Source organism: Equus przewalskii, chromosome 3 (genome assembly GCF_037783145.1).
Source record: "Equus przewalskii isolate Varuska chromosome 3, EquPr2, whole genome shotgun sequence".
Taxonomy (NCBI): Eukaryota; Metazoa; Chordata; class Mammalia; order Perissodactyla; family Equidae; genus Equus; species Equus przewalskii.
In genome coordinates this window covers 12879410-12896628 of record NC_091833.1, presented here as the reverse complement: position 1 = coordinate 12896628, position 17219 = coordinate 12879410, and the positions used below count along the sequence as shown (strand labels likewise).

The 17219-nt window shown below is 36.5% G+C and overlaps 1 protein-coding gene across 4 annotated transcripts in view; it reads left to right on the top strand.

Moving 5' to 3' along the window:
- CDH8 (cadherin 8) overlaps positions 1-16992 on the top strand; it is a 337912-nt gene extending 320920 nt beyond the window's left edge. For 3 of the 4 annotated variants that reach the window (XM_008515416.2, XM_070612038.1, XM_070612040.1), the window contains 2 exons: positions 4816-5067; positions 6233-8415. In XM_008515416.2, coding sequence (XP_008513638.2) covers positions 4816-5067; positions 6233-6726 — 746 coding nt within the window. In that variant the 3' untranslated portion in view covers positions 6727-8415. Of the gene's footprint in view, positions 1-4815; positions 5068-6232; positions 8416-12987; positions 13113-15257 lie in introns of those variants that run through there. The other variant, XM_070612041.1, reaches the window with a different exon arrangement.
- Positions 16993-17219: the final 227 nt, after the last annotated feature.

The window sequence follows — 17219 nt, the reverse complement described above, 5'->3', positions numbered from 1 at the left end:
TTCTATAGGATCAGGGCCTCACCCTATGACCTCGTTTAACCTTAATTACGTCCTTAGAGACTCTATCTCCAAATACAGCCACACGGGGGGTTAGGGCTTCAATGTTTCAATTTGAATGCAAAGACATAAACATTCAGTCTATAATAAATACTTACTGGCTTATTTACTAACGGAAATTTTTCTTATAAGGATATTGATGTTGTATGAAAGTCCTTTGATTTCCAGCTCCAAATAATTCAAAGACTGAATATCCGTTATCGAAGAAGAAATTCCCCCTAGACTAACCATAAGAGATACTTATTCAGATGCCCCTTCTCTGAAGGTAGGACTAAAGCATCCCATTTTAGCTCAGTAAAAGAGAATTCCAGTATGCACCTCTTTAACATGATGGTATTTCAGATATTTTACTATCTGAAGCCTCTCGGAGCCTTCTCTATTTGAATCTAAGCATCCTCAGTTTAATGCTCGTGTGACATGATATGGGGCATGCCCAGAGAAAGACTTGTGAACCATCAATATTTTTCTTAAATTCCATATGAGACCTCAGGCTATATATCCTCTCCAATAGCCTAAAATTGAATTTTATCCCTGACATATTTTGGACCACATTTATTCCCCTATGACAGAAAAACATGAATGGAAATAAATATGAGCCCCACAAAATATGACTAATGATGACTTAGACATTCATTTATTCAGCGAGTATTTGCTGAGTACTCATTATGCATCTTAAATCGCTTATTTGTTACTAGGAAGGTCCCTAGTTCATTTCTGTGTCCCCAGTGTCTATCATATCCCCATTACTACATCATTTCTTTGTAATAGGTGCTTTGATGAACATATAAAGGTTTTTATAAAATTATCTAACTAATTTATTTGGGGATATTGGGGACAAGCAGTGAGGGAAATTATCAACAGAGTGACATTTAAGCATAGGCATAAAGTATGCATAAATATTAATAACTCAACTTAGGGCTAAGTAGGGGTAGAGAGATTATCAGGCAGAAGAAAGAGAAAATAGGAAAGCCTGGAGGAGAGAAGATCCTTGCTTCAGAAAATGTAGGATGGCTAAACACAGGGAGAGAGAAGGGTTGGGACATGAAGCTGCAGAACTAGGCAGGGGCTAGACCATGTCAGTCACATGGGAAGAAATAGAAAGCTCTAATCTGCAGCAGAAATTGTAAATGTACTTAGCAAGCTTCTGATGAATCAGTCAGGTGTTCAGTTCCTTAAAACTGAAATCATTCCACTTTCTTAAGAGGAAAACTTACTCCATGCCTCTACTTTAGGAGATGAGCACATAGTGCTGGGTCTTTTTGGCTTGCCCTTCCCAGCGTGGAACCACTGTCTTACAGGCCAACACAAGGGCAATTGAGAGGTCCTATATAACCAGTGGAGTCATGCCCAGGTATAGCTTTTGTTGCACAAGTAGGGACTGGGAAGAAGAAAGGAACCCTAGCTCTTGGCCACACTGACCCCAAATTTAGTTTTAGCAATAGGTAACTAGAAGCAGGATAAGAACTGCTGATATCCTCCAACTGCTAGCTGTGAGGAGAGGGAGCCCTGTGTTCTTGGCTGAACCAGTCTGGAGTGCTGTTTCCATTGCAGAGAGCTAGGAGGAGGGATGGATGGGGTGGGTTCTGGTTCACAGACCGCAGTCTCACCCTTCTTACCAAGCTCTAGTAGATTTTCTTGAATAAACATTTCTTCATTTGATACTTGCCTCCAGGACCATTTGCAGAGACATTAAATGATTTTCCTTTTACAATTTTCGCCAGTTTCACCAGGGAGTAATTCTGTGGAGCTCTTCACACTATCATGCAGAAGTGGAACTCTGTGAGGAGGCATATGTTATAAGTAAAAAAGAAGCTTTTAGAAGGTTACTAGAATTAAAATCAATGTATAAAACAATTACATTTGATACACCAGAAACAATGAGATGAAAATATAATTTTAAAAAGGTACTATTTACTAAAGCAACAAAATATATACTGTTCTAATAATAAATCTAACAAAAGGTAAAAATCTCTGGTAGCTAAAATAAAAACAATTTATTGATATGTATTAAAGAAAAGAAAGAAACTATGATCTTGATAAGAAGACTAAAGATCATAAAGACGTCAGTACTCTCATAGTTGTTCATATTTTAATGTAATTTCTACTACAGTTCTTACAGGAATTCTCATAGAACTTGATAATCTGATTCTGTATTTGTCAGAGATTAACAAATGGGCATGAATAGCCAAAGTACTTTTCAAGAAGAACACAATAGGGAAAAATAACCTAATAGACATAAATATTTATTATAAAATTTGTATACATAAAAAGGATGGTATCGATGCAGGATTAGAAAAATAGAGCATTGGAACATGCTCAGTGGGTAAGGGATAAATTACTCTATAATTAACCTTGGGAAAATCAATAATCAGTACAGAAACAAATCGATTCCATACACTTGCCTAAATGTGAAAAGTAACATTATGAAAAGTTTGTGTAATTTATAATCTTTAAAATCAAGTTAAAAACAGTAATCATAAAAGAGATTGGTAAAATTGACCATATTAAAATTAAAATTGTAATAAAATGTAAAGGCACCATACGTTTTAAAGAAACAAATCCTACCTTCATAGAAGATATTTGCAATATCTAGATTAAAAAAGTGTATTTCAAATATGTGAACTTGAACTATGTGAAACTGCTGATATCTGATGGGTGTTTTTATGTGTACAATAATGACAATTTTAATTGGCCTAATAAAATAACTCAAAAAAATTGTTAATAAATGCAAACACTCATCAAAAAATGGTGGAAAAAAAGATGAGTAGGCAAACAGAGAATTCACTTTTCCTGGAGGTAGCAGGTAAAATTTGACAAAAATGACTCATAGACTTCCTTACTCAGTCAATAATTTTCTATATATAGAACAACCTATGCAGATGCTAGGAGCAGGAAAAAATATGGGTATGAATTTACAGTTAGATTCACCAATGCTTTTCTAAGTAATAAAGGAGATAGCTTTGTTCTGCACCCAGTAATATTGCTGTTGCAGTTCCTAAATTATCCTTATAGATTGTTTTAAAGAGAGAATATGCAAAGATAGTTTCTCATATAAATAATGTCAACCACAAAAAGACAAAAACCTCATTGTAATTTTATTAATTGCATCTTGAAGAACAATTCTCATCTTCTGTTTTGAACTATGGTATATGAAATCATCCACAAATGTTCCTTGCACTAATTAACTGTACTCAAACTTGTCACACACTTTCTGAAAATATAACACAGCTATGTATTCTGCATCTGTTTTGAGATAATGTTCTCAAGCTTTTAGCTTAGTGGTATTTCCTTCTAGGTCATAGAAATAAAGATTACTGGGTCATTTGGTATATCACCGCTTAACTCCGTTAGAGACATCTTTTTGCTCTTCAAATTACTAAATAATCAGGCACAAGCAGAAGAAATTTAGAACAAAATCGTTAACTCAATCAGTGTTCTTTTTCTGTTTGCTTACTAGTTAGGCATTATAGGCCCACTTATATCTTAAACAAAGAAAAGTAAATACAATCTATACATCTATTTTAGGGAATGGCTGCCATTTTTTGAAACTTCTAGTATAGCACCACGTGGTATAAAAGATTTGACCTATTGACTGAATTCATTTGAGTGGAATATCTCTTCACGTGTGTGAGTATTCTGGAAACCAATAGGATACTCATGACCAGGCCTTGGACTGCAATGGTTTGGAATCTCTGCCTTAACATGCAACGGTGTGGTAGCCAAGTGTTCTGGGGTCTGAAAACTTGCCAATATTTGAAAAAATCCCAATTGAAGTAATCATTTCGCCCAAAAAACACTACACACATTAATCAAAATTATGTTGATTTGTTTTTGGCTGGAATATCAGTGTGAGATAATCAGTATTCCCGTGTTGAATAGATACATGTCTTTCATTATCAAAATTAGTAAAACAGACTAATAATATATACAATATGACTATAGTTTGTGCGATATGGATGAATGGCAACAAAAAATCATTTGGGGAGTGAAATATTGAGAACCATAGGGCTATCGTGGGACCAATCACTTCTCACTGGCCAGTTTAACTGTGATCCAAGGTATGCCCTTAAATATTGCTTAAATAACCTTAAGTGTTGCTTCAGATAACCAATATATCTCTCTTATGGCTTGTCATTTTATTCTTATTTGTGTAACCTCTACAGGTCTTCTCTACACAATTTCAATATATATGGCATATCTCCTCCAATTGGCAGTAAATGGGACTTTTGTTGTATCTTAGCATAAATGCTCTAGGGCGTAAAGGATTCTTTTTAGGTACCTGTGGGAGTCAAAAAAGTGCATTGTTTTGTATGCCATATTGTCATATAGTCTATCTTTTGATACAGAGCTTCTAAAACATGTCTTTCAAATGTGGTGAGATTCTGTTCAGCCAGTTTTGCATTATCAGGATAAATGAGAGAAAATTAAACTTACTTATGGGAACATGGGGTAATTTGTGTCTTCTGAAAGGACACTTGAAGGTTAGTTTTATAAAAGAAATCTTTTGCATTTATAAGATGGTTGTAAAACTCTACTAATTTATCATCGGGCCCCATTCACTGAATCTGTTAGGGTATAGATGTTTGGGTCCATGCCAGTTGGGACAGTGGCAAGAGGGGAGGGGGATAGAGCCTGAGTGGTCTAGTGGATTTGCGATTGCCTTGGGGTTTGCAGAGGATTTATGAACTAGAAAGACAAGTGTTGTTTGGGCAGCCATTTTGAAATGATGCGAACTATTGTAATTTTCATTTTTTCCAGATAATTCTCTCAGCATTTTGGCAAAGCATAATGGATTCAACCGCCAGAAGCAAGAAGTCTATCTTCTACCCATCATAATCAGTGATAGTGGGAATCCTCCTCTGAGCAGCACCAGCACCCTGACCATCCGGGTCTGTGGCTGCAGCAGTGATGGTGTTGTCCAGTCTTGTAATGTTGAAGCTTATGTACTTCCAATTGGACTCAGTATGGGCGCCTTAATTGCCATATTAGCATGCATCATTTTGCTGCTAGGTACGTATTTCCTTCATAGCCTAATGGTCACCATTTTTCTGATTCATAAATGACTGTAAATAAGGACAGCAAACCCTAACCCACCCAGATATCAGCATTCTTTTGAGGAAAAAGATCTTCTTGACACTTCTCCAAGCTTTGAGGTCACTAAGAGGAGGTGAAGAAGGTTGTGATAGTAAATGTCCAGTTGGAGAGGACTATGCAGTGCCTTTTTCAATCCCATCACCAGTGAAAAGATCGACTAAGCATAATGGCAGTAGAAGTGGGGATGGGCCTCCATGTGGTTACAACAGCATCAATTATATAAGGCCTCCGGTTTTCTGATACACATCAGTTTACTTCTGTAAGGGGCTCTCCTATGTCCAAAATACTCTTTTACCTAAACAATGTATAGATTAGGTTGCTGAGTCCATCCAATCACAAAGTTTGATGAGATTGAAAAAAAAGAAGAAAGCAAAAGACATATTTTCATCAAAATTACACTGTTTTCCTCATTTTTAAAATTTTAATATAAAAATAAAGTGAAGAGTGCAAATGGTGTGGCTGATCTGGCTAGTTGATTTTCCTCTACTTTTCCCTACCTTTAGGCTCACCTTCCCAGATAGAGGGGTTCCAGCCTTCATACAAGACAACAAGTTGCCCAAGCAAATTTGACATTCATCCTGATATATCACTTCATTTGTGAATGAACATTACTTGGTTGAAGAGTGTCTCAAAGAACCGATGAACACAAAATATACTATATATGATTTATTCTGCACCCTTTTCTTTATAGAAGAGGGGCATGGAACCAAAGGATATTAAATGACTTGCCCAAGATACACAGCAAGTTAGTTATGCTATCTGTGCATTTTCCATTTTAAGCCATTCTCTTCAGAGCTCATAACAGTATCAAATGCAGCTCTCACCATGAATAAATGCAAACTTATTCTTTTAACTCAGCTTCATCGCCATTTAATAAACAGAAGAAACCTACAATAGTATTCACTCAAAATTCAATGCTAGTCCTTCAGAAAAGTGTTTAACTTAATTCCCAAATGAATGTTATTAAAGCTCTATGTTCATAAGTTTTTAAATAATGCCCCTCTCTCTTAACATACACGGTGTGTTACTTGTGAAATTATATGCGAGTTTGGTTAATTGTTATTTCATGTTTTTCCTACAGTCATCGTGGTGCTGTTTGTAACTCTGCGGCGACATAAAAACGAGCCGTTAATTATTAAAGACGATGAAGACGTACGGGAAAACATTATTCGCTACGATGACGAAGGAGGAGGAGAGGAAGACACGGAGGCTTTTGACATTGCGACTTTGCAAAACCCAGATGGAATTAATGGATTTTTACCCCGTAAGGATATTAAACCAGATTTGCAGTTTATGCCAAGGCAAGGGCTTGCTCCAGTTCCGAATGGTGTTGATGTCGATGAATTTATAAATGTGCGGCTGCATGAGGCAGATAATGACCCCACGGCCCCACCATATGACTCCATTCAGATTTATGGCTACGAAGGCCGAGGGTCTGTGGCTGGCTCCCTCAGCTCCTTGGAGTCCACCACCTCAGACTCAGACCAGAATTTTGACTACCTCAGTGACTGGGGTCCCCGCTTTAAGAGACTGGGTGAACTCTACTCTGTTGGTGAAAGTGACAAAGAAACTTGACAGTGGATAAGTAAATCAATGAAACTGAGCATTCTGTAATATTCTAGGGTCACTGCCCTTAGATACAACCAATGTGGCTATTTGTTTTAGAGGCAAGTTTAGCACCAATCCATCTATAACTCAACTACATTTTAATGTTGAACCAAAAAATTAATAATAAAAAGTATATGTTAGGAGGTTATAAATCTTGTGGAGTGTGAATTAAAGTATGTGGAGTGTCTAGAACTCTTTGGATATTTGATATTTACCTGACCACCATAGACAAAGAATGGGATCCTGACTAATCCTTAGAGAAATGGTTTAAAAAGAGGAAAAAATCAAAATTAAAAGGTGCTTTCTTAGAAAAATGGACCTGCAAGAAATTTGCTGCTGCTATGTGTCTTCTGCAAGGATTTTTATAATTGCAAATGGTTTTTTCCCCTTCGCCAATAAGGATCCCGCCACAAATGATAAAGCAATACATGGTCTGCTGTACATTCTGACTTTTTGGAGTTTTGGGAGGCCTCCTAGATTATACGGTACAGTGACCACACATTGTACATAATTGTTGGCCCCACTCATCAGAGACTGAATAGCATCTTTAAATATTGTGTCGAGCCTTAAAATATTCACATGTTCGTAATCCATTCCAGAGTGGGGATTGCCAACTCAGTTGTGGGGGGAGAGAAATCCCATTCAAACAGACTTGTTTTCTGGAAGCAGGATTACTCATTCCCTCCACTTCATCTTCTTCCACAAGGACACAAAGATAAACTGTATCACACAGTGGACTACATAAGAGACAGATGGTTTTATTGCTAGCGCGTGAATTTATTTGTTTAATCCTCGAAATAAATATTTTATTGATGTCCATTGATGCTTTTATTTATTAAGGTTGGTAATCTATAGATTAAGGGACTATATGAAAAATACTAAATTATATCCATTAATAATCCTTTAGATTGTTTTATATAAATATATATACAATGAATGTTTAATACATGTACATTTTGATGAGATGAGTATGGCAGGCAATATTATCAAAAGGGGAGCTAATAGTCTCTTTAGAGTAGAAAGTGTTATTGTGACTGGTGATGGCAGGAACAGCATTTCCCAGAGAAACTTTTGGACTGTTTTCTATTTTGTTCATAATCCTAGTATTTGGTGTTTTTACTACAAGCACAAACATCTGAAAGTATATTGATTCATGTGAATATATAAACTTTAGACTTTTAGATACCTACATAATGTCCTGCCCAATACACATGCTTCAAGATGCCCCCACTGTTTTAGAGGAGAAACTGATTTGTACATAATTTTACTGCTTCTGTTTTTAGCACTTCTCTCCCTGATCTTCATGGTGATGCACAGAACATCTTAGCCTCTGAAAGAGAACAGCACTAGAAGATGTGAACATATTCAATTTGTACTGCAAACCTGCCATTTAGGAGTAGAAAATGTATGATAAAACTCAAGTACCACATGCAGATCATTTTAATTTTCTACTTTGCTTTAATGCAATATTGTTTATTTACTCCATGTATTGTATTCAGAGAAACTCCTGTATCGTTTCCTACTTTGTGAAATATATTTTTATAAATAACTTTGTTGTCATCACTTTTTTGTTCCCAATCAGATGAAGACCTGTTAACAGAGTCATCGACTCTAACTAGAATTCTCGAATGTTCAACTAAATTATTCCAAAGATCACTTCTCTTTGCAAGAGTTTTTATTACAAAGAACCAGAGAGCAATGATCTCATGGCAAGATACCAACAGAGATTTTAAAGGAACATCGTGTATGTGAAGGCTAGTCCAGCTGTGTCAGCTGGGTCTTCCAGGAAGCAGACGCTGAAGTAGAGTTAGGAGTAAAAGATGAAAGAGAGAAGCAGGATTGAGCAGAGGAGCCTTCAGAGAAGGATTCAGATGTAAAACTTGTAAAACCAAAGGGATCAGGAAGCAGGATTTGGGGAGAGCCTTAGACTTTAATACAGACCTGACAAACCTTTGCCAGCCAAATAGGGGATTCTGAGTGTAAGACTGCCTGTTAGAGGAGTCTCTTGTTGGGAAAAAATAGTTAAGCTCTAGCTCCCCTGTTCTCTCAGCCACTGGCTTGAGGCTGCTTGAGAAGAGCATGACTTTGGCTAGAAAACTGAAGGCACCAACTTCTAGAGGCTGTCTCCACTGTGACAGAAACATGTTTGAATATTACACTCAGAATTTACAGCTATCAGGTGACAAAATAGAGTCCTTATGGAGTTCCTATTGCCTGAGAATAGCTTGTCTTTTATGCTTATCACTATGACTGTTGAACACTTCGTCTTGAAGTTAAAACGATGGCCCAGGGGCCAGGCCAGGGCATCATGGTTATTTTCACACGCTCTGCTTCTGCAGCGCAGGTTCAATGGGTTTGGAATCTGGGTGTGGACCTAGCACCTCTCTTCAAGTCAAGCTGTGGCAGCATCCCACATAAAATAGAGGAAGATGGGCACAGACGTTAGCTCAGGGCCAGTCTTCCTCACAAAACAGCAACAAAAAAAAAAATGATGTCTCAAAGTGACATTAAAATACACCAGGACTTGGCACAGTTTCTAAGACCAATATTTGGTGAATATAGCTTATTAATAGTAGTTGTAGTAGTAGGCAATAGTTATATTGCGAGTGTCTTATACATTCTAAAACCAAGGTGAGATTATCACTTTCCTTATCTCTTGCACACCAGACTCATTTCTAGTGTACTTCTCAGTGAAGTGCCATAGATCACAGACATATACACACATCTAACAAAATTGCACTATTTTTTTCAGGAATGTAAAAACCACGTCATCCGATCTTGGCCATCAATAAGATAATCTTCACATGGCAATTTTCGTGAACAGGAGATGATGTCTGGTATACCAGTTGCCCAAATCTTACCTCAAAATTCACATTGCCAAGGAAGAGAGAAGGAAAATGGGGATCTCTTGCTGATTTTGTTTTCCACAACCATGCTAGCACTTTGTGCTTAAGAGCCCATTTAAGATTTTTAATACAGAATCAAGTAAATAACACCGTGTTCATAGTAGGACTGACCTATACTTTTAGAGTACCCTGAATTTAAATAAAAATCTGAGGAACACACACCAACAACTTGACTTAAGTACTTTTTACTTTAGCAACAGACTTGCCAGGAGTTCCTAAATCAAAAGAGGTCAATGGGGTTCCCAAACTTTTATGATTTGAGTACCCCAAGCTCAACTCTTTAAATAGTACACTTTTTAACTTTGCCAAAGTGACTATTTTTTGTCTCTGTGCATTGTTTTCTGTTACAGCAATGCTGACATGTGCTTTACATATGCATGTGTAGTTATTTTTTCAAATAAAATGCTTATTCTGTCCATAGGCATTTTAATGTCTTTATAGGTCTTTATTGTGTCCCAAGCATTAGTCTCTTTCCATTCTTAAGACTTATCTCAGGGCCAGCCCAGTGGTGCAGCAGTAAAGATCGCACGTTCTGCTTCGGCGGCCCGGGGTTCCATAGTTCAGATCCCAGGTGTGGACGAGGCACCACTTGGCACGCCATGCTGTGGTAGGCATCCCACATATAAAGTAGAGGAAGATGGGCATGGATGTTAGCTCAGGGCCAGTCTTCCTCAGCAAAAAGAGGAGGATTGACAGCAGTTAGCTCAGGGCTAAACTTCCTCAAAAAAAAAAAAAAAAGTCTTATCTCTGCCCAGGAGTTCTCTGAGAAGAACTGTTGAGTTGGAGCCAAGTGAGACAAAATCATCTCCCTCCATCTACCTCATAATTCAAGGTTTCTGTCTGGGAAACTGATCATCCCCGGGTGACTGGACACCACATGGGATCAATTCAGCCTCAACCCTGTCCACTATTTGATCAAATCAAATTACAAAAATATCTCTTAAACATCCATATATGTATACCATAGAGTACTAAGAGGCCATTGCTCACAATAATCTTTTATGGGTACAGTTATAAGATTTTGAATAGTTTAGAAAAGGATGATTAAAAGATGCCAGAAATTAAATTCAAGTGTTAACCTTGCCATCCAGAATTGTGACTTCTAGGATATGAACTTTACAGTGAAAATGTTTTGCGAAAATATGTGGGTAAGTGTTTGTTTATATAAAATAAAAGAAAACTTAGATTTACTAGCATCACCAGTGAAACAAGAATGCTTAGAAAGAGCGAAATGTGTCTTGAGCTTAATCAGATGCTTAAAGTAAGACAAGTCTCTGCGTGAGACTTAGAAATCTCCTAGGAGCAGCCAGATTCCACACTGAGATTCAACAGAGTTCTGGGCCATGCTGTATTTGGGAGAAGAAAAGCAGGTGCTGAGAGCTAAGTAGCCAATTACTCTTTATAGCCACATAAGGACTGGAGGCAAGTAGACCCTTCCAACAAGTTGTATTATGTGATCACTGGCTTTGCAGGGAATCTCACGAATGTATAACCTTCTGATTGCCTTTTTGATTGAAAGTTCCATCTGAGATCAGGGCAGTGCAACCAGTAATAAGATTTCAAAAAATCCCATCACTGGCACTGTCGGAAAGGCTGAGCATGACTGAAATCCCATCATTGTCAGTCAAAAAGATAAGGTAACAGTGGGCATCACGATAAAAGCTATATAAATGCACAATTTAAACAGGAATATCAACATTGAAAAGATTATATATACATGCACACATATATATTTCACGTGTAGACCTAATTAAGTTACTGGGGATAAATTTATATTTGAAATATTTTTGTCTCACAATCCTATATGCTACTAAAAACCTGGAATGGTGGCTCTTTGTTTTTCTGAATCTTACCTTGAATTTAAAATAAACTGGACTGAAGGTAAAGGGGTTTAAATGCAGGTTTTTATTTGAGAACAAAACAATGGCTCATGATAGCTAGGATTAGAATTCAATGCATCACATCGTGAAGCTGGATTTAGATGTTTTTATATTACTGTGTTTTTGTGGAGAAACTTGTAGAATGTATTTCGTAGGGAGTAGTTTTCAATATATTTTTATTTTCCTCAATTCCGGTACCATTTTATTTGCTATACAAAGTTTCTTTGCAAAGTTACTCAATTGGCCATACAGTGTTTGCATATGTTGTTGTCATTATAGTTATAGTTCTTTATGATGATTGTAGAAGACAGAAATTCTACCATTAAAGTAAATGGTTGTTTTTATTATTTTCTTCTTAGTCAACATATATTTATATATCACATGGTATCCTGTTTTCTTTTTCACATGAAATACTCTTGAAATTAAAGATATTATAGTCCAAGTATTGTTGACCCAATCCTAGTGTTAAGAAGGTCGTGCAATTTAAAATCCTCCTTCCTAATGGACTATCTAAAAGGAAGGAATTGTGTTTCCTACATATATTGAGCATCACCCAGCTCAGGAAGTAGATGATATAGTTGATATGGAAGATTAAATGAGGTGGCATCTCCAAACTGATTTCCTTTATTTATAAAATGGAGCTAATGAATCTCATCTAAACTAATTGTTGAGACCTTCTTTGCCTATGGTCTTGTAAATAGTATTTAAATCTAGATTTAAACTTAGATTGGTCTGACATTAAAGCTCCATAACTTTTGACTAAACGATACTCTCTGTGATTATGATATGAGGCTTGTAATGATAAGAAACAGAAACTAAGTTATGAACAGTGACTTGGAAGAACTGAGGAGGAAGTGAGTGACTCTCCATGGGAAGACTCAAAAAGTTTTCATGGGGAAGTTTTCAAAAAAGATGGGAACCGAAGAATGGGTGCAACAGAAATCATAGTTTCTAAAACACCCAAAACTAAGAGGGGGAAATTATAAATAGCAACACATTTATAAATTAATGACATCTGTTTGAACATTGAGAAAGATCCAGAAAGTGGGTGCTCATAGGACACTCTAGGTTTGCCTAAATTATGGCATGTCTTGTGGATGAGAAAAATAAGGTTCAGGGACATTTTAAGGAATTTTCCAGTATTAAATGACACATCTAATAAGTGAGAGAGACAGGAATTGAACTCTGTTCTTCTAATGGATTACCAGGATTATGAAGTTAGCTATAAGTATTTTTGTGTGTATGCTTCCCCATCCTTTATTTACAGAAGTGTCATCTGGGTCTCAAGGCCCATAGGCATTTGCCGGAGGAATTGGTGTCTGGGCCCCTGTTGCCCCAACTTGAATTACCTGCCATCACTGGATTCACATCTTGAATGTAAGTATAATCAGTTGCAGTTATGTTTATTAATAGGTAATAGATATCTCTATTTTTATCCACAGATGACAGAAGAAGAGTTGTTAGGAAGAATAACACAGGATGCTGTCTGAGGAGAAAAACTGTGGAAAACAAAGGCTTCAGTGAACTGAGAGATCCAGACAAAAACGAAAATGAGAATTCACTGAGGGTAAATTTTAATTCCTGCAGATCTCCTCTGTACATGCAAAGATATCCAGGGCCATGCTATGATTCCTTATAAATATGTGGAAGATTTTAATAACTATGTTCTAACTGAACACAACAATTTAGAAGCCTTTGGAATCATTCCCTCTTCCTAATATATGCATTCCCTTGACTACAACTTCATTGAATGCTTTCCTAGCTTTTCTTTAATTCATCCTCTAAAGTTTGAGAACTATTCCATATTTGTCAAGTCTAATTGTTGCATAAATGAATGGATTATCTGGGCTCACAGATAGAGCCCAATCAACTATGATGCAAATAAACTAAAAAAAAAAAAAAGACCTTTCTAAATTTCTTTCCTGCAAATATGTGCTAGCTCCTATGATAGGAAAATACTTGTCTTGCTTTTCCAAGACATGGAGTCTAAGTGGATAAATTATAGAAGTAAATAAATGATAGAACATTAGATTTGTCTATGCCTTGGAAGAGGTGAGTAGTTTTATGAAAGTACAGAGAAATAATATCTACCCTGCCAAGGAAGGGTATCCTGCTAGAGGCTGTGTTACAGTAAGTTTTGGAGGGAGCATATCAGCAGACTAGGAGTATAAGTAGTAAGGTCAGGTTAGAGTCCAGGCACCTGAAAATGAGTTGTGCTGCTGGGGTAGGAGATCTCTCAATGGACTTTACTGCTGGCACTTTTTACCATATGAAATTCACCATGTGACAAAACTTCCAATACCATTATTTTTTTTAACAAATATCTGCTGAGGATTTTCCACTAATCTGGGTTCTAGGAATACAGGAGTGAATAAGACAGGAAGGACTGTTTCTTCAAAGACATGGTGGTGCAAAAGAAATGTAGATAAGTAGAAATAAGAAAAAAAAGAAAAGATGATATGATAGAACACGAAATAGATAAATGGGAAACTAAATATTTTACACAGAGTGGACAGGGTGATAGTTGAGTTACCATTTGAAATTGCCATGATAAGAGCAAACCACAGCAGAGGTCTTGGAAAAGTTTGTGTTAGTTGTTCTGCTATTCTAAACCCACGGACATATACAAGAAATGAAAATGAGCCCTAGATCATAATAGATGAGCTGAAAGTGGCACAATATGATGTGGAAAGTTGGGTAGGGAGGCTATTATACAAGTCCTTGTCAACCAGGATAAGGAGCTCAGACTTACTTTATGTTGAAGAGGAGGCAATTTAAGGAATCTAAAGCAAAGGAATGACATGACCTGGCTTATATTTTTTGAAAGATCATTCTTGTTTCCTGTGGAACCCTGGAAATGGGATTATAGGAGAAAAGAATGAAAGTAGGAAACCCACATAGGAGATTGTTACAGTAGCCCAAGCAAGAGATTATCTTGGCTTTGACTATTGTGGTGTTAATAGAAATGAAAGAAACAGATAGAATCCAGATATATTTTGGATCTAAAACAGGTAGTAATGGTGATTGCATTGGATGCGCAGGATGAAGGATGACCGATAGAATTTTGACTTGAGTAACTACGTGATTGATGGGGCCATTTACAGAGATTGGGATAAATGGAAGAGGATATGATTATCAAAAACAGACATCCTGACTCCTCTAATGGTCCACAATAGAAGGGATAAAAGAAATTAGAGGGCTGTAGAAATTCCTATATGGGGTGTGTAAAGGACCTTCCATAAAACGTTACCTCACTTTGATTCTTCATTATATCAATACCTGAGTCAATAAAAGTCGCAAGAGACCTGATCAGTCTCAGGCAGAAAAGGTCCAGCCAGGCTGATTGTTTTATTTTTTTTAGCTTTCCAGAAACGGAAAAAAAAACCGAAAAACTCCATATTAGCGAGTTCATTCTTGGCTGGAGTATGATGGATTTATTTATTAGAAATGTTTCTTAGTGGAAATGAGGATATGATGTCCTGAAATATTTATCTATGATTATTTTAAAGCAGGGAAAAAGATTCATACAGCTTTATATATAAACATAATACATTGTCCAGGAAGCTTTCCTGAGATGTGTCCTTTCTCTTTGGACTGAATGCTAATTCTCAAGGGAAGAAGCATTTTGGTCTCTGTGGTTTGGCTGTGATAAAACATATCAGAAAAGAACACGCTCAAACAAATTTTTTTTTTTGTTTATTGCCACTTACAGATAAAGTTCATCTGGTTCTCTGGAAGTTGAGGAGCTTGGCATTTAATAAACGCTTGGTGCATAGAATTGAAGTGATATCAGTCTGGAGGGAAGCATCTTATACAAAGTAAGTGTAAGAAATTCTTATATAGAAAGCATATTTAAAAAGATGCACCTTACTTGTAATGCACTTATTATGCTATAGCCCTATACTAGACGTCATGGACGTTGGTCAAAGATAATAAGATTCAACTCCTCTCCTTGAGAGATTCCAATCTTCCTTAGTAGCATCAAACAACTTTTTTTTTTATTTCAATATATATGTCTTGTCTAATATATGTATTTTAATATGTATGTCTTACCTTCAAAGTGCTATAAGAGCGCTGAGTCAAGATAATTAATGCTTCATGAGCTCGGAGAAAAGTACAAAGATATTTATTGAGTCATGCCATACTAAAACAAGATATTCAGTTCATCAACACAGTCAGAGATGGAACATATGAGCAAAGAAGATATCACAAGTGAAAAGCAAGAGGGCATGCAGACCCAAAGAGCCTGGAGAAGACATAGTGTGTATCTTAAAACTTGGCAGAGGAGGCCAGCCCAGTGGCATAGGGGTTAGGTTTACATGCTCCACTTTGGTGGCCCAGGGTTTGCTGGTGGTTCAGATCCCGGGCACAGACCTATGCGCTGCTTCTCGGGCTGTGCTGTAGCAGGCATCCTACATATAAAGTGGAAGAAGATAGGTACGGATGTTAGCTCAGGGCCAATCTTCTTCAGCAAAACGAGGAGGCTTGGTGGTGGATGTTAGCTCAGGGCTAATCTTCCTCAAAAAAAAAAAAAGAAAACTTGGCAGGTATAAACCAAGAACTGAAAATTACAGACCCATTTATTTTTCCTATAAAAATATCAGTGAATCTAATATTAGTATATTAATAAGTAATACCTCTTATTTTAATATGGTTCATCCTAAGAATAGAAAGATAATTTAGTATTATATTTAATTGACTATCAAAGACAAAAATATCACTGAACATTTCAATTAGATGTATTAAAAAAATTTTGAGGGAGTTCATGACATACTTAATGTGAAAAAAAGAAAACTAAGTAATAAGCATAGATGGGAGCTTTTCTTTAAGTTGATAAAGGATAATCTACCCAAATTCTATAGCAAATAAAATAGTTAATAGGGAATTGTAAGGTACAGTCCCTTAATATGGAGATAAGGAAAGAATGGCTCTGCTCATTGCTTCGTTTCAGTGTGATATTGGAAGGCATGGCTACCACCATTATACAAGGAAAAGCAAAAGCAGAAACAGAGCTTTAAAGATTTATGGAAAAGAGGAAAAGAATGTCATTATTTCCAGATGATATTGCCATAAAGGTAGGAAAGTTAACAGAATAAACAGACACACTATTAATATTAGGCAGATAATTCAGCAGTATAGCTAAATCTGAGTGATATATCATTGAAGAAAGAGCATAAAATGTTAAAGATGTCATTTATTCCAAAATCAATCTGCAATTTCCATTCCATTACAATTAAAATACAGCAGAATTTTATGAGCAACCTAGCACCTCTTTTTCCAATTTGCCTTTAGTATTTCCTGAACTCCATTCTTCTATATAAAATTTAAGTAAGATGACTGGAGAGTTGAAGAGGAAAGAGTATTCCTCATACTACCAGATAAGAAAAATTTACTACCAAGCTATAAAGCTAAAACAAGAAAACAACACCAAACAAAACAATAAAAAGATCTATGACATTCTTGCTGCAGGTGCAGGAGCAAACTCAAATACACTTACCTATAATCAAGCTCATTATGACCAAAAAAACACAAAAGACGGTAAGCTACTACTACCAACTCATGAGACAAGTCTAAAAAGCTGGATACAGCCAACTGTTAGTGAAAATATTAAAAATGAGAAGCTTCGTACACTGTGTGTGACTTCTGATCCAGCAAAACCATATTAGGGTGTAAA